We start from the raw sequence: 26,007 nt of genomic DNA, 5'->3' as shown, positions 1-26,007 counted from the left end.
AATGGCAAAAGAGTTTGCACGGTTTTTCAATGGACGTCCTTTGGCAAACTTAATGACAGAAAACATCCTTTGTGTTCAGAAAACCTTGCATGGTTCGTCCTTTTCACTAACGAGGGTTAGTTTTTCTCGTTAAAACAAGTCATGTGCACCTCATGTGAGGGCAATTTAGTCTTTTTACCCCCTCAGGGGTTATTTATGTAATTAACTAAAAAATTTTGGTCTGCATCGCCTTTCTCTGCATACATCTTCCAAAAAAAAACTTAATCAGACAAACTCCCCCAAATCAAGCCAGATCTGGGGGATCTAAATTTGCATATTAAAACAAATATCATCCCAGCCCTTACTGAAAATCAAACAAGGATGGAGACTGTTGGTGTGCAATCGGAGGTTTGGTGGTCGATTTTAAATCTAATCGGAAAAATCAAACATAGAAGATGGAGATATAGACGATTAAGCTCACAAATCATCGATTTAATCCACGAATTCCTGTTAGTGTTGTTCCCCTTTTCTGTCATGTCACCACCAGTACTCTGTTACTAGTGGCCGGAAGAAATTAGGGTTTGTTACAGGTGGCCGGTGGTGGTGATGGAAGTCGACAGGTGGTGTTTATGTTAGGCAGTAGTGAAGGCGGAGGCGGGTGGTGGTGGAGTATGTAGTAGTGAAAGCGGGTGGTAGTGGTGGTTGTGATGGAAGTCGGTAGCTGGTTGTTGGTGATGGTATTAGTTTAGAGAAGATGGATTGAGAGAGAGGGGGGGAGAGTGTTAAAGGGAAAAATGTTTATTTACTCAAAGACCAAAATTTTTTAGTTAATTACGTAAATAACCCCTGAGGGGGTAAAAAGACTAAATTGCCCTCACATGAGGTGCACATGACTGGTTTTAACGAGAAAAACTAACCCTCGTTAGTGAAAAGGACGAACCATGCAAGGTTTTCTGAACACAAAGGATGTTTTCTGTCATTAAGTTTGCCAAAGGACGTCCATTGAAAAACCGTGCAAACATAAATGACGTCTTTTGCCATTTTGTCTTATTAAAATTAAATAACAATAGGGACTTTGAATAATAAAAAATGAGAGAAAGACAACTCACATTTGAATAGGGGCTTTTGTGTTCAACCTTTCGGAGGAGTTCTTTTAGGTATCTTGAAGCTTTTATAATTTTAGAATTAGCACTAAGGACTAATTAAATATGATTATCGTTGAAACAGGTTATTACCCAAGTTTAGAAAAGCTTTTAACTTCTAGGTTTTCAACCGCCTGGTAAGCTATTTTTCTGCAATAGTTGTGTTCTGCAAGATGTTCAATATGATCTGTATAATTCACATACGGGGCATATGTTAAAATATCATAAGCGGTTTGTATTCTTTTATAGTCATTACTGACAACACATTATAGTTGTTTTTTGTTTTTATTATTTTTGTTTTTTTTCAACTGTTAATAAAGAAAAATGTACATTTATATTTATTAAAAATCAGTGGTGGTACATTTACTTATAAGTTTTGATTTTGGTTAAGTTTTATCTCTTAAGGGTGAAACAAGTAATGTTTTTTTATATGTATGAATGGGTCAATAGTTGGTTAAATTTAGGTTATTACTGTAGTATAGCTAATAGGCCCATTTTCAAGTAACACAGTCAAAACTTTGACTTTTTTTTAATAGTCAGGTGTTGTCGCTCGCTTTTGGTTTTTATCTAATATTGAATTTTACGTTTCTATTCAGGTGATGTCGCTCGCTTTTCGATTACCGATTCAGTGGTTCGATTGCTCTTTTCCATATTGTTGTTTGCAAGCAGTTAGTTCTTATAGTGGGAGTAGTTTAAAGTAACATAACGCATTTCAAACCGTTTCAGTCGAAACTGGTTCAAGTTAGAAACCAATTTGGTCAAAAATGTGTGTCGTTTGTAATGGGTCAAAGTTTGCTGGTTTATAGGGTTATGATATGCATCCTTTATTACGGTCTTACCCCCATTCCGCCCCGCCGCACCCCCCTGCAACGCGGGGGTTCAATAACTAGTATATTTACATTTTCGGGAGGTTTTGTGCTTCATTGGCTGTACCATTTGCAAAAAAAATGGTATACCCCTACACGTGTAATCACCGCATCTTCCTCCAATTGTTATCATCCATGCCTCTACATTCATTGGTATCATCAGTAGCGGTGTCTCCTCTTTTGATATAACAACCACCCTTTCTTCACTCTCCTATTGAGTTTCTCTCAAACGGTTGCCATGGTGATTCTTTAGTTTCTCTGCTTGCTCTCTGATTGATTGCGTCACTGTTGCTAGGTTTGATTTCCGGATCCTTGGTGGCGGCGGTGTGATGTTTCCACCGTTTAGTGTTGCCAGGTTCGATTTCGAAACCCTAGGTGGCGGTGGCGGTCGGGGTATGTCGCTTCACTCTTATTCCTACCATCCCGTTACAATCGACTACGCTTGAGAAACGACAGGTACGTCCAATTTCTTTGGGCACCCATGTGATTGGTCTGTATGCTCATTCACTTTTTTTCACGATCAGACCGCATTGTAGTTGCACTGAGTGTTAATCTTTTACTCTTAGTCTTAGATTGCAAAATTGATTTGTATTTTATTTCAATCTAACACTATTTCAAAATTGATTTCATTTGAGTTTGATTTCAATTTGATACCGGTACTATTTGTGAAAACATGTATTTGCTTTTCATTACGAGGTTTGACATTTCCAACTACCGATGAACTTGAATGTTGGATTAGTGGTTAAGGTATACAGGAGGGTAATTAGATAAAAATGACTTATTATCATTTGGTTCACATCTTTTGTAGAGTCGTATTATGTTTTTGTCAACAACTTGATAGTTTGTTTTTGTGGTAGGTTAAAGGCCGCCTCGGAGGGCTTTTCTTTTATATGCTCCACCCCGGACAGGAAGTCATATCTGGCAAAGGTTGTTGCTACCGAATCAGACTCTACATTTTTAAGGTGTTAAATAATAGTAAACATAGATTCTTATATTAATTCTACCTACAATGTAACTCTCTTTGTTAGGTTTTATATTTGTAGTTTGTACATACGAAATGCTGACAACTGTGGTCAATGATATCAGGCTTTATTCTAATTTACATAGCTACATATGCGTGTGAATGTGTATGTAATATGTAAGTGTGGATTCTCCTAAAGAAATTAACTAAATTGATGCATGTCTAATGGGTTGAAATTTATCTGAACTTTGAAGTTTATTAAAAGGGAAAATACCTTCGATACCGATTCATTAGAAAAGTTAGATTATGAAGGTGGTTGTTGGTTCGTCTTTTCTATAATTTGGTGCGACATTCTGTAATTCGGTGGGTAGTGTTGATTTGCTATGGTGAGTGTCCGATGCGTAATAGTTAGTTGACATGCATTGTAGATAGTTATTCATCATTCATTATTGATATACCAAATTTGCTCATCCCTAATTGAAGTGTGTGTTATTATTTGAGTGTATGAGACCTAATTGATCAGATGTTTGTTTTAACTTTTTAGCTTTTAAAATGTTGAGTGTGACTTGAGTGATTGTTTTCAAAAAAATTTTGTTGCATTTGAAGTATATATGGTCTTTCATTATGTGCTTTTGTGGCATATGAATTTTACATGGATGCATATAGTTAGCTGAATGTGAGGTTTGGTCTGCTTCATTTGTTCTTTACATGGGTGACATGTGGTTTTTGCATTGAAGTGTATGTTATTGTATCTGTGTATGAAGCCTAACAAATTAGCCATTAGTTTTTACTTAGCATCAAGCTTTTAGTATGCGTTATGTGATTGTTTCCATAAATATTGAGTGGCATCTGAAGTGATTTTACTTGCATTTTAGGACCCTTATTTTGTGTTATGTAACATGTATTCTATCACTTTGGCTTGCAGCTCATTTGGTTGGTTTTTAGGCTTCTTTTTTTGTATGCCTTTTATGCATAAAAGAATCAGGTTTGGTTACATATGGTCTTGCAGTCTCATGTGAGTAGCCAGGTGCAGAATAAAGAAGATAGCAATATTCGAAGAAAGTTGAAAACAAGTGAGAAAATTTGAGCTCCAGGAAAGTACACATGTCAATATTCTTAATATACAACTTTGTGTTTACATTTTTAAAGCTTTTTGTTTGTATTGTAATTTGTTTGAAAATGTCTTTTGAGGCGAAAATCTCTTATGTCTCAAGTGTTTACGGCTAGCTATTTAATAAGCGTTTCAAATGTTTATGGCTATTTAATTAGTGTTATGAACCTTGATACACAAAAGAAATACAAAAAAAATACACCAAACCCTGCCGCAACGCGGCGGGTCAAAAAAACTAGTTAGATATATAAACATACACCTTTAAAAGTAAGAGCATTTCCCAACCCATCCTCTAAATTTATGTGAGAAGAGTTTGTAAATTATAGGGTGAAGTTTTGAGTGGTTGTGGGTGTAAATTATAGGGTGGAGAAAGAAAATGTAGTGATTTTTTTGTAAATTTGAAGAAACTTTGTTTTTCAATACTTATTTTTTAATATTTGTTAAATTGGTTGTGAGTAGATAAAGACATAAAATATATTATTTAATTCAACATGATAGAGAACTGTAGTGTTTTGTAGTGTAATTATAGAGATGATGATGTGTGACGGGCTGGGAATGCTCTAACACCATAATAATGGTATAAAATACATGTTAGAATATCCAAAGTTGAGTTCTCAACCAAAGTTATTTTCTCATTGATTGATTATTAGCAAATAAATACAATAAACTTACCTAGAATTCGATCAGAAGATGACTTTATAGATTAGGAAGACCATTAACTATACAGTCTGATCTAAAAATAACTAAAAAATTCAAACATTTAAATGCAAAATTGGTTTGGAGGGATACCATATTGTTACTAATAAAATGTGGAAGACATCTATGATCTTAACATCTTTATGTATTGTTGGATTTATCAATATTAGACATATTAGATTAGATATTACAATAATTATATTAGAGGGTTCTAATTGTAATATAGTCTAGTATATAAACACTCTTGTACATATTATTATCTATTCAATTATACAAGATCATAATTACACACGTTTAACGTGGTATCACAGCCAGGTTTGTTAACCCTAAACAGCCGCCATACAACAAGGTTTTTCCCCCCCCTCTCTTCTTCTTCATCATCATCATCATCAATCCATGGCTCTTCTTGCTGCCTTTACTACCCAAGAGAAAACATCCCACAATTCCCACAAGTTTGCTTTTACCCTATCCCCTACAAACTACATGTATTGGAAAACAATGATTCATCCGATTCTTGTTACAAACAACATGTTTGGCTATATCGATGGAACTATTCCATGCCCCTCCCCTACAATCACAATCGAGGGTTCTGGTTCAGACAAAGATGCAACCCCAACTGTGACCCGTACTAACCCTAATCATGCTACGTGGGTTGCCAATGATGCCCATGTCCGTATGTTGCTTATCTCTACAGTATCTGAAGCATCTTTTCATCATGTTCAGGGGGACACGTCTAGGCATCTCTGGCTCTCCCTTGAACGTGCTTACGCACCACATACTTCGTCTCGCGAGTTTACCTTAAAACAACAAATCCTAAGGATTGAGATGAAAGGCGATGAAACACCTACAGCCTATCTATCTAGGGCTTAAGAATATGCCAAAGCCCTTTTCAACATCGGTGAACCAATCAAAGACAAAGATTTGGTCATGTTAGCTATCTCTGGTCTTCGTGAAGAATACAATGGACTGAAGTCAAACCTTCTGGGCCGTGAAAAACCCATCACTTTTAATGAACTACCAGGTTTACTTGCTGACCTTGATTTTATGATTCAAAAAAATCAGCCCACACCACCATTATCACAAGCATTCATGTCAGCAACCAACACCCATCTTAACACCCCTACTACCGGTTTCGAGAGCCACACAACAGCTAACCAGGCTCATCTTCTTACTGTCCAACAATTAGTCTCACAACTCGGATATCACCTCACACCATCGGCTCCCTCACAAGCTTTCTATAGCTCTCGATCTACTCAAAACAATAGGGGACGTGGTTACAATAATAATCGTGGTCGTGGACGCAATTCCAACAATCGACAAACTGGTGGCAACCGAAGTCAGTTTGAATGGGCCTCTAACACAAACATTGTTTACGGTTCATGCAACCGATGTGGTATTGGTCACATCCCATCTCTTTATCCAAACAGGGATCCATTAACAATTCGTACACGACCCTCTGCAAACTTTGCTGACCATCGGTCTATTACATCCACAACTTGGCTCCCAGACACTGGCGCCAATAGCCATGTCACACCAGATCTTGCAAGCTTAGACACATCAGAAGCATATCATGGTGATGATGCTCTTCATGTTGGCAACGTTATGGGTTTACCTATTTTTCACATCGGTTCCACTCATATTTCCTCACCTCACAAAACTCTTTCGTTATCTAACATTCTTCATGTTCCACAAATTCAACGTAACTTGTTATCTGTTCAAAAATTTTGTCTTGATAATCATGTCTTCTTTGAATTTCACTTTTTTTTCTTTTGTGTGAAGGATATAACTAAACACACCACACTACTCACGGGTCCAAGTAAAGATGGTCTCTACTCTCTTGTCCTTCCACAATTTCAGTCTATTCGCAAGTCCGCCTTTTCTGCCACGCGTGCTTCTTCAGCTGTATGGCATCAACGTTTGGGACATCCGCATCATGAGCTTTTAAGAACTATGTTATCCAAATATTTACTTTCTGTTTCTGATAAAACTTATAATAATGTTTGCACTTTTTGTCAATTGGGAAAATCTACAAAACTTTCTTTGCATAATTCTTCGTTTCGTAGTAATCATATTTTGGATTTGGTATATTGTGATGTTTGGGGTCCCGCACCCGTTTTATCATATGATGGTAATCGGTATGTTATGTGTTGATCATCATTCAAAATACATGTGGATTTTTCATTTGAAACAAAAGTCTGATGTGTATTCGGTTTTCAAACAATTTATTTCCATGGTCGAACGACAATTTAATACAAAACTTAAAAATGGTCAAACCGATTGGGGTGGCGAGCTTCGCAATCTTTCCACCGTTTTTACCTCGCTCGGTATCATTCATCGTCGGTCTTGCCCCCACACGAGTGAGCAAAATGGCATAGTCGAACGCCGAAATCGTCATGTGGTTGAGACAGGTCTTTCCCTTCTTGCTCAATCGTTTGTCCCACAACGTTTTTGGCATTTTCCATTTGACACAGTCGTCTATCTCATTAACCACATGCCATCTCGTTCCAATTCTAGCAGGTCACCGTTTGAAACGGTCCACGACCGTCCACCAGATTATTCCTTTTTACGGGTTTTTGGGTGTCAATGTTTCCCGTATCTTCGACCGTATAATCCCCATAAAATGGATTTTCGGTCGATGCCATGCATTTTTCTCGGTTACAGCCCTGTTCACCATGGGTATCGTTGTTTAGATCCTACAACCGATTGCCTCTATATCGCTCGCCATGTGCGGTTCAATGAAAACTACTTTCCCTTCCAGCCACAACCATAACCTAAACCTTCGGTTACCGACTCTACTCCATATACCGCCTTTGTCCCATCTCCACCACCCCCGACAACCGAACCCACATCACAATCCAACCCATCTATCACCCATTTAGCCACCGAACAACCATCCAACCCCAGCCCGCCGACCACCTCTATTTCTACCGACCAACCAGCAAACTCTAGCCCACCGACCTCACCTATGACTATTGAACAATCATCCGATCACTCGTCTTCCTCTACCTTTTCCAACTGCCCTATACCCAGCCACCAAACACTAAACTCTAATTCAATTCCAACACCACCGCCTCCGCCTCCACCTTCCCGTACTCGTCCACCTAATCTTCGGCCAAATCCGAAACAACGTGTCTGATTCGATCCATCTGCCTTTCACACCATCAGCTCACCACCCGACACCGAACCTGCCACCTTTACCGCTGCCAACAAATACGCTAAATGGCGTCACGCCATGGCTGAAGAGTACTCAGCCCTTGTTAAGAACGGAACATGGTCTCTTGTTCCACCTGTTTCTGGTGTTAACGTTATTGATTGCAAGTGGGTTTACAGGTTAAAACGAGACAAACATGGGACACTTTCTCGATATAAAGCCAGAATCGTTGCAAAAGGATTCAATCAGCAGCCAGGTGTTGATTTTCATGAAACTTTCAGTCCGATAATAAAATCCGCTACTATCCGAGTTGTGTTATCCTTAGCTGTTACCCGCAAGTGGTCCCTCTGACAACTGGACGTTCAAAATGCGTTCCTTCATGGGAACCTTGAAGAAACAATTTACATTCGGCAACCACAAGGCTTCATTGATAAGACAAAAGCTACTCATGTTTGTAAGCTTCACAAGTCTCTTTATGGCTTAAAACAAGCTCCCCGGGCTTGGTTTACTCGTCTCTCGACTGCCTTACAGCGGCTAGGATTCATGGGTTCTAAAACAGATCCTTCTCTTTTTATATACAACTATCGTGGTACACTTATCTATTTTCTAGTTTATGTGGATGACATAATTGTGACTGGGAACAACTCGGATGCCATTAACAAGATTGTTGCTAAACTCAGTGCCGAATTTGCTCTTAAAGACCTAGGTGACCTCGATTATTTTTTGGGAGTGGAAATTGTTAAACAAGGTTCAGATATCATTCTTTCACAAAAGAAATACATTCTGGAACTTTTACAACGAGCTGGTCTATCCACAGCTAAACCGGTTTCTTCCCCGATGAGCACATCTGTTCCGTTATCTTTAGACGACAGCTCCTTGTTTTCTAATCCGGTCAAATACAGACAGTTAGTTGGAGCACTGCAATATGTTACTTTGTCTAGGCCAGATATCACATTCGCTGTTAATCGCGTATGTCAGTTCATGCATGCTCCTACTGAGAACCATTGGTCAGCGGTTAAACGTATTCTCAGATATCTTCTCGGTACTTGTGCTTATGGTCTCCTTATTCGGCATGCTTCTGGATCTACTCTTCATGCATTTGCTGATGCCCATTGGAATAATCTTCAGGCTTACTCTGATGCTGACTGGGCTGGGTGTCCAGTTGATTGACGCTCCACCGGGGGTTTTGCTGTTTACCTAGGGTCTAATCTAATTTCTTGGACAACTCGCAAACAACGTACCGTTTCTCGGTCATCTACCGAATCGGAATACAAAGCTATAGCTGACACTGTCGCTGAACTTACATGGCTTGAAGCCTATTATGTGAGCTTGGTAGTTATGCTAAGTCCGCTCCTACACTTTGGTGCGACAATCTTGGTGCTATTTATCTTTCGGCTAACCCGGTTTTTCATGCCTGAACGAAACATGTTGAAGTAGACTTTCATTTTGTCCGGGAAAAAGTTGCTCAAGAGGGGTTACGTGTACAATTCATCTCAACTCGTGATCAGATTGCTGACATCTTCACTAAGCCGTTGCCGACAGATCGATTTTTGTTTTTAAGATCCAAGCTGCAGGTTGTTTCCCGGCCTCAGCTTGCGGGGGAATATTAGACATATTATATTAGATATTACAATAATTATATTAGAGGGTTCTAATTGTAATATAGTCTAGTATATAAACACTCATGTACAGATTATTATCTATTCAATAATACAAAATCACAATTACACACGTTTAACGATCAACGACGAAGAGAATGCTATGGCTTCATCTTCACCCAAGGACGTGGTCCCACACTTCTTTCACATTCACAAAGTTATAACTAAAATACGTTAATACAATTTTAATAAAATGTATGAATAGTTTATATTAATAAATGATTGTACATGTTTGTTTTTGACATTTAAAATGCAATATAATGTACATGATAAAGGGCATTAGGAACGGGTAGCTATTTGGAGGCAACAGAAATGCCGGATGCTAAAGGTTAATTGGAACAAGATGACGAATCTTGGAAGCATATCAATTTTGTTGGGCCGTAGAAATTGTCAACGCCATTGCGATTTGGATTGCTTACTAGTAAATTATTCAACAAATGACCACATCATTGACCAAATCTCATAACTACTTGCCACACACATAACTCCCATCCTGTAACGCATCCAAAGAGAATATTTTATGGTATAATTTACTTTAATGCAGAAATTATATATGTTTTATTATTAAATTTAAAAAAACAAAAAGAGGGATAGTGCAAAACAAAAGTAGAGGACGAGGTTTATTACTTTTAAGTTATGTTTAAAGGTATTTGACCATTGACAAGATCTGGTCTTTTTTGTACTTTTTATTATTTGAACATTTAAGAACTTTTTATGCAAATCCCATGCATGCTTTCACTTCTTATTTCCACACCAAATGTTCAGCGCGTCGTATACACCGCGCAATCTCATCCAACTATTTAATAAATGTTACTGTCACGTATATATAAAGCGCGTAAATTGTAATGACAAATCTTGCCGTTAACTAATATTATTTAAACCTTATAGCTATGACTCCGTCTTTTGTGTGTGTGTATATATATAGAAGAAAGCAAACACCAAAAATATTGAATTAAGTTAACATTTGGCTTTCTAATTTATTTTTTGTCGACCGAAAATTGGCGTAATTTAGGAGTGAGTAGAGGTAAAGATAACATTTGTCGTTAAAAAAGGAAAAGACAGTCAGTAACATACTAACATGTCTAGTACCATTGCGATAACGAACTCTCCGGGGTTCTTATCATCACCGATGTTTTGTGAAGCGATGATATCTCCATCGGTTTCTCTCCATCACACGACTTTGATGCCGTCATCTCCACAGCCTTCTTCCCTTCAGAAGCATACTAATGGGTACAAGGAAGGATTGAATCCAGTTGTGATTCGGATACGTCGACATCTGTGTTGTTGAAGAGAAAGAGGCCGGCAAAGATTCAGATTCCGTTTGAACCGTTGAGTTTTGTGGATGAGGTTGTTAAGCCGGAGGATGACGTAGCGGAGATCGATGAGGAAGGTGAGGAGTATTCTGTGTATTGTAAAAGAGGTAAAAGAAGATTCATGGAGGATAGATACTCCGCCATTGTTGATCTCCAAGGAGATTCAAAGCAGGTATCATAACATGATTTATTAATTTCCTAAATAATTGTATTTTCTCCATATTTATAAATATAAAGTGTGTAAAAACATTTAGTTTTTTAATAAAGTTTATATCGGAATGTTAAAAAAAATTAAGCATAGACTATATATTTAGAGATTTTTAAAAGTTAATACTCAAGTAATAAGAAAAATAATTAAATTATATGTTAAATAACTTATTGTTAAATTAAAGTTATAAAAAAAGCAATCATTTATTGAATTATAATACAATAACAGTACTCAATTCACAAGTGAACTTTGGGTGAAACTAAAATACTTTCAAAAGCTACATATAAAACGTTTATGAGTTATGACCACCTACAAATCAAACATATATAATTGGATAATTATAAATAAAATTTAATCAATCATTTCTGTTATTATGGTATTTTAATTACAATATATAAACAATGCTTGATATCTTCTAATAGCATTTAGTTACATGATTACAGGCCTTCTTTGGAGTTTTTGATGGCCATGGAGGAGCAAAGGCTGCAGAATTCGCAGCAAAGAATCTGCATAGAAACATAATATCCAACGTAGCAAACAAATGTGAAGATGAAATTGCAGAGGCTGTTAAGGAGGGATATTTGGCTACAGATTCAGAGTTTTTAAAACAAGATGTCAATGGTGGTGCTTGTTGTGTAACCGCATTGATTCGTAATGACAAACTTATAGTCTCTAACGTAGGCGACTGTCGCGCTGTTATGAGCAGAGGTGGAGTAGCAGAAGAACTCACTCTTGATCACAAACCTTCAAGGAAAGATGAACAGGATAGAATTCAAAGCATGGTAACTAAAAACTTAGAATTTAAGTATTTTTATTCTTAAATCATAAATGAAATGTTCATGTTTTGATATATGTTGTCAATTTTTAATTTATAGGGTGGATATGTTGATTGTCGCAATGGTGTTTGGAGAATACAAGGTTCGCTCGCGGTAACAAGAGGAATAGGAGACAAGCATCTCAAAAAATGGGTGATTGCCGAACCAGAAACAAGAGTTATTGACATCAAACCGGAATGCGAGTTTGTAATCCTTGCTTCTGATGGGATATGGGATAAGGTAATTGTTTTGATAACAATTTTAGAATTCAGAACTTTAAAAAGTATGAAAATTGACTGTTTAGAATAGTTGTATATATGATAACTAGTTAATTAAAACGGATATTACTCGTTTGACTCGTTAGAGGTAATAGCAACTTGAATGGGTTGCTAATATGATTATGTGTCTTTTTCAGGTGAATAACCAAGAAGCGATCGACATTGTTAGACCAATTTGCGTGGGAATCAAGACACCTGGTCCGATTTCCGCTTGTAAAAAGCTCGTTAGCTTATCAGCAACAAGGGGTTCTTATGATGACATGAGTGTCATGGTCATCAGGCTGCCTCATTTCGTTTCATGAACATATTAAGTTAGTTTAATCTAATTTTTGAGAAGCAACATCAATTGCACTACTCATAGTTATTTGTTGTTGTTGTTCTTATCTCAATTAAGTTAATTATATCTTTCTTTTTTTTACTTGTGTCACTCTTTAAAAAATGTGTAGTCGATATTATAGTCACCAAATCGTCACTTACCGTATATAACACATAAAACAAGTATCAAAACTATATAACTTAAAAAAATGTGTACTAGATTGTAGTCACCAGATTGCAAGTAGTACCGGATCCACATAACGATGTTAAAATTGAGTTGAACGGATAAACATATCCCATTAATTGACTTAGTAATGTTAATTTTCTCCCTGTTTAGGGGGTCATGAAGACTAAAAAAGTGTAGCAAACAAGTGAATATGTCAAAAACAGTGCAAGCTGCTACTAAATCCAAAAGCAGCCGTTCTTGATTAGTTTTATATGAAAAAGACCTTTTGGGTCAAAGGTGCGCATGTGGGCGCATGTTTGGGCCAGTCCTGATTTGTGGGCGCATTTTGAGCTCAATATCACTACATAAAGTCTTTCAATTATTGGTTTATGTTTTTTTCTTTTTTTGTAATATTGTTAATTAGTTTAATGATTATTTAGATAAAAAGCAATTTTCAACATCTTAGTTTATAGTGATTTTCCCTTTTATGTAACACCAAGTCAACTAGATGGTGCATGCCCCTCCATTTTAAAATAATGCATTTAAATTTTCAGTTTTCATGCTTTTGACTCACTTTGTAGGCATCACTTTTTTCTTGGTATTCACCGACTATTTTGTTAATAAAGATTTCGCTTTCGCAAATTAGGAGTTTTTAGGTCATAAGAGAGAGTGACATAGTTAAATAGAATATTATATTTTTATTTAACACACACACATATATATATGATTAGTATCATTACAGAACCCTTAAATTATTTAAGAATTTAAAGGAATCCTTGAAAATTAACGTTTTCTATAAATTTTTTTGTATGTTAATCTTATTTGAGTGTAATTTTATCACTTTTTGTATCTATAATTACGATTACAATTATGAAAATTAGTTTTTACATATATCTAAACTTTATTCTGCTTAGATGTAAATTTGTTATTACATAAATTTTACACATATGTAAACTTGTGATTTATATATGTTAATAAAACTGGTCTTAAACAATGTTAATATATAAAAAAAATTAAAAAACTGTTTGTTTTTTATGAGTTCCTAAAATTTCTTAATTTTTTTGGAGTACTTAAATGATACTAATATATATATATATATACACACGTTAAATACATGATGTTAAATAGAAATGACAATTGCCGGCAAGAAAATTTTTACTTATTTCTAACTATGAAACAATTAAAAAATAATGTATTATTGATTTTTTATACCAAACATTCGGTGATTTGTTAAAAACTTCATTATGTACAAATAAGCCAAGTATTATTTATGTTTCTAGTTTCTACGATGGTATATATAACTAGACACCCAATGATTAAGGGGAAAAAAGGGTGCCTTAACAAAGTAAACATATGTTAAACATTATAATTTAAATATATAAAAAAAATATTTTTAATTTAATATTTTAGACATATATATTCTTCTAACATAAATTACAAGAAACAAAACAAGGCAAATTCTAAAGGTACACCATCTACACCTATTAAGTATGCATATTTGCACACCATTCAGCATACGTTTCGTATGCTCAGCATACGTTGCGTATGCTGTAATACTTTTTCAGATATCATACGATTCGTATGTAATGTTATACGGTTCATATGGCTTTTGTATAAACAATACGAATAATATGAAAAGCATACGATTCATATGAACAACTTTTAAGTAAAATTAATAAACGCTTCGTATGTAATGTTATACGGTTCATATGGCTTTTGTATAAACAATACGAATAATATGAAAAAGCATACGATTCATATGAACAACTTTTAAGTAAAATTAACAAACGCTTCGTATAAAAATGATATATTTCGTATAGCTTAAATACGAATCATCTAAAATGTATACCGTTCGTATTTGAATGTGTAACAAAATAAGTTTTACTTGTAACCATCTAAAACAAAGGCGTAAGCTTTGTCTCCAACAATAGTGATTGCATGTGAGCTTCTTGCACCAGGACATCCTTTTTGGTTCAACTGCAAATAATAATATTTGCAGTTAGTAAATATGGTTTATTTGGTAAAATCAGAAATCATGAACCAGTGATCAATTATTGACATAACTAACATCTAAAGATGAATAAACCGGACAATAATTATGGTTTAAATGAATTTGATAATGATTTAGCTTGAATTTAAGAACAGTAGAACACTAATTCAATGATCCCTTTAGATAATTACTTTCATGTCAATGAATTTTGCAGCCTGCTTCTACTGGAGAACAAAGTGTAACCTAACTAGGGCTGTAAATGAACCGAATGTTTGAAGAACTGTTTGGCGGGCCATTCGATGATGTCTGCTCTTTTAATATATGACGAACACGAGCAAGGAATTTCGTTCCATTAACTAAATGAATGAACACGAACATAGGCCATGTTCATTCAATTGTGAAAACTTTGGGTTGGTTTTGGGTTTGACCTAAAAAAGACGAAACCATGAACATTTCTAAATACTAAACTCACATAGTTGTATAACAAATACATAAAAATAAAAGCATTAACATTCATCAAACCCTAACATAGTTTGAAAAAAAAATTACTACTACATCCATCCAAATTACTAGAATCCACACATACAACAAAAAAAGATAACGTTTACGTGCGTCAACAATAAAAGATAAAACCATAATAGCTAAATTGTGCATTTATCATACTAGGCATCATCATAAACCATGATCCTCGTCACTACTATCACCCAAATCATCATCATCACCGTCACCTCTATCATCACCGTCACCTCTATCATCATCATCACCAACACCACTAGCATCATCATCACCTGCATCATCACTACCGTCATCACTAGCATCATCACCAACATCATGAAAGCCCGACTCCTCTTGCGGCCGCGACTCCTTTGGCGGTGGCACATCATCAGTGGGACCGTTCCTGTCTCTAACCAACCACTCTATCATCCTCTCCATCCTTATCATACGCTGCTCCATATTAATTAATCTCATATCCTGATTCACCGTCCCGGCATTGCCATGCGACTGCCCCTCATCGACACGTGGCCCCTGAACAAGTACATAAACGTTAGGATGGCAATGTAAGTAGGGATGATAGTGAAACTCGAACCCGATGGGAAAACCCGAAACCCGACAAATAACCTTTGAACAATATTATATCACACACATATTTAAATTTAAAACAGATAAATAACCTTTATATTTAAATGTAAGAAAGTTTTGAACAACAATTTGAACAATATTATAAATTAGCTTTATAAAATTTAAAGTAAACCTTAAATAGTAACTTGGTTTGGTTTTATTTGGTTTGCATCTAAATTTTAACAATTTATGTTTGATCAAATACCTGTCCATGTCCCTACATAAGCGACTACTCCTGATTGGCATTTGAACCATGAACCTGTACATAAAAAAAGGTTTATTTTCAACCGTTAGTATTAAAATATAATTAAATACTGCCTCACTAGAAATCTTTCGTAGCAATAGGCTAAAGATTGGACGCTTATGATGATGATGGAGAATGATTTGGCTATGTTCAAAGGTTGATTTTATATTAGCGACTTGCAACTTCACCATGCGATCAATGATTATCGGAAACTTTTCTAAAGTAGATTTGGAGTTTCTCAAATGTCTCTTTAACAAAGAATGTTGACTTTCCACTCGGTTGGTTGTATGATTACCAAAATTGAAATGTTTATCGCACCATGCAGACACAAATTTTTCTTTGCTAGGCTTTAACCATGTATCATACAAGTAAGGAAATATTCCTGTAATTGTAAATACAATTGGTCACGCCTCAGTTAACAGTAACATGTAAACAACACGGTGAATAGAATTAAGACTTACTTGGGTGGGTTGAAGATTACTTTTCTTCAAGTCGTTGGCAATGGTAAAGGTACGACTCCTCGGTGGGAGAATTGAGTAACACTCTCCACTTACGGAGGAAGACCTCCTAGTCTTCTTCAAGTGGAAAACTTTGCTTGTGGTGCTTGGTAATATTTTGTTATATGTGAAATCGACACAGTAACATTTGAGCGTCTGGGAATTGCCGTTGGCATGCATTAATCAAAGCATACTCCCTGTCTGTTAGTATGACACGTGGCTGCATACACTTGTCCAGCGTCCTTTTTAGTTGGCTTAAGACCCACGTGTAACTATCTTCTCTTTCGTCACTTATAAAAGCGAAAGCTACACAAAAGTTTTTACGGGTAGAAGTTACACCTACAATCTCAACAAATGGCAAACCGTACCTATTTGTCTTGTATGTTGCATCTATGAACAACACATGCGGGAATGCACGCCAAATCGGGAACGATAATTCATGAATGATGAATAGCCTCTCCAACTTGTGAGTGGATTCATTTACCTCATGCTTTTGAAGGTAACCAGCATTAGCCAAGAGTGTGAAAAGAACTTGCATCGGAGACTTGTTACCGTGGAGGGATACTCGTTGCCTTTGTTGTTCGTTGTATATGTTTTTTGTCGTAGACACACAACGAGGGTCCTGCTTATTATTATTGATATAATGTTTTGGGGATCCACGTTCTGGTTTGTCAGATCCTTAACCAAAACCTTTTGCGTAGGGTTCAACCTCTTTGCAAATTCATGACCTTCCATATATAGAGCAGGCGGATGATTATATGTACCACACACAACTTTTAGTTTCCAACCATCTTCCTCTTTGTGGTACTTTGCAATCAACTGAAATGGACAGTTGATTTTCTTGGTACCACCAACGTGTCTGACAGTTGCCTTCCCCTTGTATACACCACCACGATCACATCTAAGAAACACCTTGTTCTTGTCGCCAGCAACATTTGTCTTAGACCTTTGGGTAATTATCACGTAACCATTGTTAAGTCCGGTGTTGTACGCCCATTGCTTCAACTCATCGAAACACATAAACACCTAAAATAAGATTCATTTTTGTTAATAACATGATAACGTAATACAAACATGAATAGAAAACCTGTACCTGTTCGGTTGTGAAAAAATGACCAGATTCCACAAAAACGGTGGCGAAAGATTCATCGGATTCCACAAAACTTTCTTCAAAATTATGCATTTCATCAACGAAATTTATCAATTTGGTTGGAAAAATAAATTTAGGTTGGTAATATTTTTAACAACATTTGGAAGGGATGAAGGGGGAGAAAGAAGTGAGTAAAATATACACACACTTCATTGTTAGATGTATATCGTTCAAAGAAGTAAGTGGGTAAAAAACCCTATGAGATCACATAATTTATATGGTTGAGAGATTCCTTTCATTCCTAATATTTGTCTTACAGTCTTACAATATGGTCAAAGAATCAATGAGGCCTAAATATATGTGAGAGATTGATGGATTAAATACGTTTCACGCCTCTTGCAAAAGTAATTGTACAATTTTAAAGATTCTTCGTCATACGTTTCGTATTATTTCCTATACAGTTCGTATAGATTACTTCTCATGAGTTTTCAAACACCTACATGCATACGATTTGTATTCTTTCATATACGGTTCATATGTTTATGTTAGATTACATGTTTCGTATTATACGTCTCGTCTTCCATATAATACGAACTGTATACAAAAGCATATGACTCGTATAGTTTCTGAAGCATATGACTCGTATGGTTTTCCATATGACTCGTATGGCTTCCTTGATTTGACTAACTTAAGTTATTATTCTATAAGTTGCGTATGCCAGCATACGTTGCGTATGAGGCCTATGATTAGATGGGGGAATGGTGTGTAAATAAGCTAAGTGGTGTATCTCTAGCAAACCCTCAAAACAAACACCGAGCATAAAAAAAATGTTATAATAGTGGTCAAGTTATCTCTCTCTAGCTTCTCGACCAATGCTTGTCAAAACCATAAAGGAGTTTGCATTCGTACTTGTGAAGACACGAAGTTAGTTTTGTTTTTATATTTCTTCCTTTAACAATAAAAAAAGGTTTACAAGTCTTTTATTATCTTGAGCTGAAAGAAATTGATCTACAGTGCATATTCGTTCAATCTTTCTCACATTAAAAACGATGAGAGAAACGAACTGATCATCCAGTCCAATAACAAATATGGTTCTGGGTATCATAATTCATTATAGTTACTTGAAAAGTATTAATAATACGATGAAAAATAACTGCATTAGCAGTGTAATGAAACAATTCGTGTGTACGAGAAAGTTAAACATGTAGACACCATAAGAAACCTGTTGCAATGGTCCATTTTGATAGTCAAGTCATCATGAATCACCGTGGATCTAGTAGGTATATAAAAATATATGTATAAAATATATAACGTGTCTAATATTTTGATGTATGAGGAAGGTAAGCTAGTCTTCCTAAAAGGCAGAAGCAGAGAGGAGCAAACTACTTGAAAAAAGTTGAGAAAAAAGGAGCCCGATTGTATTACGGTTTTAGAAACTTTATAAGAAATAGAGTGGGCATAAACGTAATGGAACAACCACTAATTTTATTTTTTTATAGTTATATGTGTTAGTTACATTATCCTAATTGCTTGATGGTTATTGTTAAAAAGAATTTTATTTTTTTATATAACACGAGAAAAAGAAAAGAAGAATGTTCCGAAATGTTTCAAACGTTTTCTTATAAATTGCCTTGCAATTTAGAGTTTTAGACACCCTCTTCAACCAGTTTATTTACTATATGATAATATTAAATAAAGATACAAGATTTTGAAAATCAATTTCACGTGTATATTTAATTTTACCGAAATTAAATACAATGTTCAGAAGGTATATTTAGTTTAGGTAAATTTGAATTTAATAATTATAATTTAATGTATTTGGCCAATAATAATCCAAACTTATAAAATAGTTGTCACGGGTCCCAACTTTTACATTGTTTGTTTTCATTTGACCCCCATTAAAAAAACTTAACGGCGTTAAGGTTTTCTAAATTTCAAATTAATGTTTTAGGGCTTTCGTTCGGAATGAGGATACGAGTTGATTGATGTAAAACTTACATTAAAACGGTGGTTCAGACTACTAAAGGATGCTTCAATTCTGGTGTGTATAGTTTTAATTAACAAAAATCAAGTTGTTTCGAACACCGTTTCGTGGTAAGTTTTACATTAATTGACCCGTATCCTCATTTCGATCGAAAGCCCTAAAATATCAATTTGAAATTTGGAAAACAACTTAACGTCGTTAAATTCTTTTTAACAGAGGTCAAATGAAAACAAATTGTGTGAAAGTTGGGACTAATGACAGCTATTTTTTAAGTTAAGATTATTATCAGCCAACTGCATTAAGTTTGATATTATTAAAATTTAATTCACCCTTAGTTTGTGGACTCACTTTGAGTATTGAATGAAAAATCTTATTTAAATCTCATTTCATAACTTTTTTGTTTCTATTTATTTGGTATGTCATCAATACAAAAGCTTAATAATAAATATTAGAGTACATAGATGGTACTTGCGTCCACTTCAATGTGGTGTCAACAAAACGTACAATTATAACTGCATCATGTACAACACAGCCAACTAACAGCTGTAGAAATAGAATGGTCAACTCCTGGTACATATAAAACCAGTATGTCGTATTGATGTTTCTAGAAAGGCCGTTACAACTTGTGTAATCAGTTGCAACTAACTTAAGGTAGGATTTGGATGCTCTCCCGAATCTCAGACTTTTGGTTTATATCACCAACCGCCTTTACATTGCACATGTTCACACAGTCAAATTCAAAACAAATGTTGCCTAATTGATAACATTAAAAACTGTCTATTGTTATTTTGGTATATATGTCTCTGGTTTCATTTATATAACAATTTCGTTCAAGTAAAATCCAAACGACACTTAATAGTTCTTTACATCGGCAAGATTTGCCTACTTGAATGGTCTATCTAGCCTTAATAAATTGATGTCATGTAAAAAAAAAAGAAGAAGACATGTCTTCCGTTGCGTTAAGTGTACCATTTTTTGGGATTACTATTAGTTATCAGTCAAAACAAGTGTTGAGGGACGTTCTTCCTAAATTAAAGTTAATGTACATTGAGCCCAATTATGTAATCGCGTTGATGATAAAAATTAAACGGTATTGATATTTTTTTATAACTAAAAACAGTTGCTTTAAGAATATTTGTCTAGATAATGTAATAGCTTATTTTAGAAAAAATGAAAACATGTAACAAATATGTATTTGAAACTTGATTTGGTTATTATTATTATTATTTAGCTTAATCCTATCCCATATAAACTGAAAAATCTTAAATTTACGTAATATACAACCAAAAACAAAATATTTTCGACGCCCATGAAACAAGTTTAGGTCGTCAGGTAATTTTTTGATGAATCGCTCTCTTTCCTTAAAAAGTTTAAAGCTATTATTAGATATTCTTTTTAAAAACTATATCTTATAAAAAAAATAAAATTTGATTTGTTTATTTAATAAATAACTGTTGAAAGAGGTAGTAACTGACCAAGTGATGTTGTTATGGAATCAATGTTAGTTTCGGATAAATTAATGAATAAACAGGACAGACGCACGAGCAGTTTAAGGTCATGCCAACAACTCCCCCCCCCCCCCCCCCCCCTTCTCAAAACGGTTAAACCTAACCTCCCTCTTCTTTCTTTCTTCATAAACCCCCTCAACTGTTTCATTAACACACATCAATCCCATGGCAGCAGAAACCAATAACAATATTGCTTGCAAGATCAAAGGTTCATGGAGCCCACAAGAGGACACCACACTCCTAAAGATGGTGGAACAACATGGACCAAGAGACTGGTCTCTTATTAGTTCCCGAATCCCGGGCCGGTCCGGGAAGTCGTGTAGGCTGCGGTGGTGTAATCAGCTCAGCCCGACGTCGAGCATAGACCGTTTACTCGAGAAGAGGACGATGTCATTGTTCGATCACATGCTGTCCATGGGAACAAGTGGTCCACTATTTCGAGGCTTTTACCTGGTCGGACTGATAACGCGATTAAAAATCATTGGAATTCTACTATTCGGCAACGTGGGGTATCCGAAGATAAAATTCTGACAACTGACAAAAGTGAATCTATAGGAAAAAAATCTTGGGTCTGTCATGGGTCAGACCTCAATAATTTGAAAAGAGGGTCCACAGAGGAGACAAGTGAGTCTACTAGGCCGGACCCTGGGTTGAAGCGTCAGTGCAGTGGACCGGAGACGGTGCTGACGCTTTTACCCTCAGGGGAGGTGAAGGTGGTTGAGGAAATAACAGAAAAGAAGGGTGGTGATGACGTGGAGGAAAGATCAACGGTGGAGATTGAGAACACGGGTGAAGGTGGTTGAGGAAATAACAGAAAAGAAGGGTGGTGATGACGTGGAGGAAAGATCGACGGTGGAGATTGAGAACACGTATTTGGTGACGGTTATGAAGCGTATGATAGCAGAAGAGGTTAGGATCTACATCAACGAAATGAGGGCCAAAGAGGCTCAAAAGAGTGAGCAAATCCAAACTTAGCATGGAGAGAGTAGGGAAAAGTATATGTAATTTGATTATTATTTGGAAGTTGTATCCGGATTTTAATATATTAACGCATTCTTCATTTCACCCTCACTTTCCAAACCCTTAATTCATATAACGTATGGTTGTATAATTAAGTGATAGAATCATAATGCATTTTTTATTTTGAGGTTTTAAGACTTGCATCTAGTCTTCCCATTAGACTGATATACACTTTATAATCATAAAAATAATTCTACAAACCAAGCTAGGCAAAACAAACCCACATATATCATTTTGGGTCCTTATGGCGATTTAAAATGACATGATGACATGGCTAAACCAAAACACTTAACGGGTCAAAATTGCATCTCACCTCTCCCGATTAGAATTCCGCAGGCGGTGCTTGTTAAGCCGTTCAACTGGCTTGATTAGCGAAAACAGAAATGACATTGTTGTTTGCGTTCTGGTTGTGTTTGTTAGCCGGAGACAAAAGTTCTTGAAGGTATAAGTCTAATTGCATATCTAACTATTAAAGAATGTACTAAACATAGCTTCCACTCATCGAGGTAGCTATCCCACTTCTGCTAATAATATTTTGCAATACTATAGGTGAGGGCAATGCCCACAGGCCACAGCCCCACAGTACCACCTGGCTAGTAAGGAAGTGGTCTTTAAGTTCTAACTTTCTTTCATACCGTTAGGCCTTATTCACTAACTAGGCCTGCCAACATTGACGTGAATGCATAATTTTCGGTTGATTTAGACCCAGATGTATACACATGAGCTGTTTTGGGTGAAGTTACATTCTCAATGAGTTAGGATCGCATAACAAAATTAAGAGAAAAAATTTCAACCAGTCGGGATGGGATGGAAAGAAGAAATACCACACGACAGACTAGGGGAGTTGAAAACCAAACCGCTTTTTTGTTTCTTCAAAACCGACGATTCTTTACCTATCAGATTACTATCAACTTCTTTTACTTTTTATTTGTTTTTCTTTATTAGCATTAAAATAATATTTATAAAATAATTGTGAAAATTTGAAATTACTTTCTAACAATTTGCATTATTTCAGGAAGCAAGAACATAGTAACCTGACCTCTTGATTGTTTCTTTAAAAATGAAACAACCATGACACTGATTTTTTGTTGCTAGGAATTAGGTATCAAAAAGTGGGTTATATTTTCATAATTTCGATGTATCCTCCCTCACACATTACTCGATAAGTGTTGAAATGGGTCAGTCGTACACAATTGTTTCAAGGGTAGAAAGCTACCATGTTTGGTGAAGCACAAAGACACTCGCATATCATAAAACCAAGTTAGGTTAATAGATTTTACAAGTTTAAAAGCTAGAATCTGCAAACACTAAGTTGAGTGGATAAATAAATTTTTTTTGCTTAAACATCCATAACTTAGGATTTCGAATTCAAATTTTCTTTACTTTGCTGATCAAAACTGAAATAACCCATCATAAATCATCCTGTCCTGGCTCAAAACTATTCTAACCAACCCGTTTAGTCAAGTCAAACAAAACAAGTCATGAACGCTGAAATGCATTAGTAATACTGGGATTCCAAATAATTAGATGACATACAAAAAAAACATATTCACCAAGTAACAAATAATGTTTGTGCATATAGAAAAGAGCCTAGTGTTTTTGGGTTCTTAAAAATTCAAAAGTAGTGTGTACGAGCTGAACACCGTCAATTCACTACAAACATGACAAATAACGTAGGCTCAAAAAGAAGTAAACAAAACAAGGCTTTTTTAATCGGAACTGATCCCAAACATGACCGAAAACCGATTTTCAAAGCAACTTGGTGATACCAAACCAAAATTAACAGTTTGAAGACTCCTACATTCAAGCCTAACCAAACAGATCAAAAACCAGTTTGAAACAGAAACAAACCAACCCAATCCGTATCCAGTTCAAACAGAGGTTCACGACTAGATATCAGTTATTATCGAGTCTGGGTTCTGACCAAACAGAAAACACAACTCAATTTTGGAAAATTCCTGTAATGGGCCATTTATTGAAAGAGATTCCAATTATGTCCCTACCAATTCAAGGTTTCCAGGTTTGACACCAAGCTATCTCGCCGTCGACGACCTGGTAGGTTATCGAGACAGCGAGTTAATTATCCAAAGATAACGTGCCTTGGCTATCTAATTTAACTACTAACACGTCGTGACCCATCTTTTTTAACTACTAACATGCCGTGGTCTCCCTGTTTTTACTACTAACACGTCGTGATCTACATGTTTTGACTACTGATATCTCATAGCCTACCTGTTTTAACTAACAGGTAGGCCTCAAGACGTCAGTAGTTATTGCAGGGACATCACGACACGTTAGTAGTTAAAACATGGAGAACACAATGTGTTAGTAGTTAAAACAGATTGGCCACAACACGTTAGTAGTGAAACAAATATGTCACAAAGCGTTACCAATGGATAACTAAAGAGTTGTCTCAAAAATCTAATAGGAGGAACATATTTTAAATATCCTTCAACACATGAACCATTTTAGGAATTTGCCCATTCAATTTCTACCACCAATCCAAAATTTGAATTCATAAATCTATAAATAAAAACCACAAAATAAACCACCAACAACCAAGCAAACAAATAAAAACTAAAACGATTAACCAAAACCATCAGATTCAAACTAAACTCTTAATCATAAAAGTCACAAACTCAATCCAACAACACGAAACAAAAACTGCTGATAATAAAACGAGTACCAAATTATTATTATTCCCGAGAAACAGATTACTTAGATCTCTGTCTCATCTTTCGGCGCTTCCTCTTCAATCTCCTCATTCTCTTCTTCTTCCACTGTAAGATATCACAAATCAACCGATTTCAGATGCATATACGTTAAGATCTATACACAATTAATACCAATAACACTTACCTTGGCTCTCATGTTGATCGGGAAGCGTAAGCTGTGGTTTTTCTGGTTTAGGTTATGAAACCCTAGCCGACGTTGTGATTGCGAAGAGGGTTGTTTAGATGGGGTGAAGGCTATTTAGCGAACCCTAAAGCTTATCGTGTTACAACTTACAAGTGTGATACAAAAGCCCAAATTACACTGGGCCTATAAACCAAGAGGCAAAAGCTTCATGTGTGGGTTTAAGCTTCATGTTGTGCGATCTATATTCGTCGCTGTAATTTTTCTCGTGATGATTTATTTTTTTTGATATATGTAGGTTTATCGGATGCTGAGCTACCACGGTGACAGTCTACGGTTTTTTTTTTACTTTTAAGATTATCTTTTCATGTATTTATCGGTTTGCTTTTCATTAATATTATTATTATTATTATTATTGTGATGATAAATTGTTTGAATCTTGGATATTGTTTTTTAATTATTTTTGTGATGATAAATTGTTTGAAATTTGGATATTGTTCGACCCGACTAGCACACAAACTCTTTTGTCACCGTTTGTATTACTTTGTAGCATGTTGCATGCCGAAAGTCTAAAGCTTAATGCAAATATCTTCATTTCTAGAGCGTGCCACCTAATGACCTAAAGTCGTATGCTTTAGGCAAATCAAGTATAAACCCAATACTATTAATCTTAAGGCCCATTACTAAACACATGTCATACAAAGCATGATGTCTATAAACACAACCCGAAACACCTAAACCTTCTTTACATAACCCGAATGACATCCCTTAAAAATTCGTGATTCATCCTCAAACATGGATAAATATTCCATATAGGTATGGAGTCAACCAATCCCTACATTTTTTTATATTTTTGTAGGGGTATGGTACTAAACCCGGTTTTACGACCTTAAATTTATTATGTTTGGCTTATTTTATTATATGGACTAATACAATGTTATTGGGCTGAGGGGGTTTTGTGGAGGTAACCCTAACTGGGCTAGGCCCATTAGGGTACCATGATGGTGGCCATGAGGCTCCCTATATAAGGAGGTCTCCAC

At 35.7% G+C, this 26,007-nt stretch overlaps 2 protein-coding genes, 1 long non-coding RNA gene and 2 pseudogenes across 3 annotated transcripts; 3 read left to right on the top strand and 2 right to left on the bottom strand.

Moving 5' to 3' along the window:
- The first annotated feature begins 5,151 nt into the window (after nucleotides 1-5,151).
- LOC143604435 (uncharacterized) lies at nucleotides 5,152-5,625 on the top strand. The gene has a single exon (XM_077080913.1). The coding sequence runs from the start codon at nucleotides 5,152-5,154 to the stop codon at nucleotides 5,623-5,625; it is 474 nt and encodes a 157-aa protein (XP_076937028.1).
- A 5,017-nt stretch (nucleotides 5,626-10,642) lies between these two features.
- Nucleotides 10,643-12,480, top strand: LOC143604438 (putative protein phosphatase 2C 25; annotated as a pseudogene).
- Nucleotides 12,481-15,997: 3,517 nt separating this feature from the next.
- Nucleotides 15,998-17,692, bottom strand: LOC143604434 (uncharacterized). The gene is made up of 4 exons (XM_077080912.1): nucleotides 17,603-17,692; nucleotides 17,200-17,535; nucleotides 16,994-17,131; nucleotides 15,998-16,027 (listed from the first exon to the last, which is right to left on the bottom strand). Exons 1-4 carry the CDS (start codon nucleotides 17,690-17,692, stop codon nucleotides 15,998-16,000), a joined length of 594 nt encoding a protein of 197 aa, XP_076937027.1.
- Nucleotides 17,693-21,256: 3,564 nt separating this feature from the next.
- On the top strand, nucleotides 21,257-22,066 carry LOC143604433 (transcription factor MYB77 pseudogene; annotated as a pseudogene).
- Nucleotides 22,067-24,697: 2,631 nt separating this feature from the next.
- On the bottom strand, nucleotides 24,698-25,115 carry LOC143604440 (uncharacterized). Its single transcript, XR_013148296.1, has 2 exons — nucleotides 24,971-25,115; nucleotides 24,698-24,891 (listed from the first exon to the last, which is right to left on the bottom strand). It is a non-coding gene; the product is annotated as an uncharacterized LOC143604440 (long non-coding RNA).
- Between the last annotated feature and the right edge of the window lie 892 nt (nucleotides 25,116-26,007).

This window comes from Bidens hawaiensis, unplaced genomic scaffold, assembly GCF_021521415.1.
Source record: "Bidens hawaiensis isolate Kalapana, Puna unplaced genomic scaffold, B.hawaiensis_p1.1 tig00065112_1, whole genome shotgun sequence".
NCBI classification, from domain to species: domain Eukaryota; kingdom Viridiplantae; phylum Streptophyta; class Magnoliopsida; order Asterales; family Asteraceae; genus Bidens; species Bidens hawaiensis.
The sequence above is the reverse complement of the archived record's forward strand: the minus strand, read 5'-3'. Positions and strand labels throughout refer to the sequence as shown.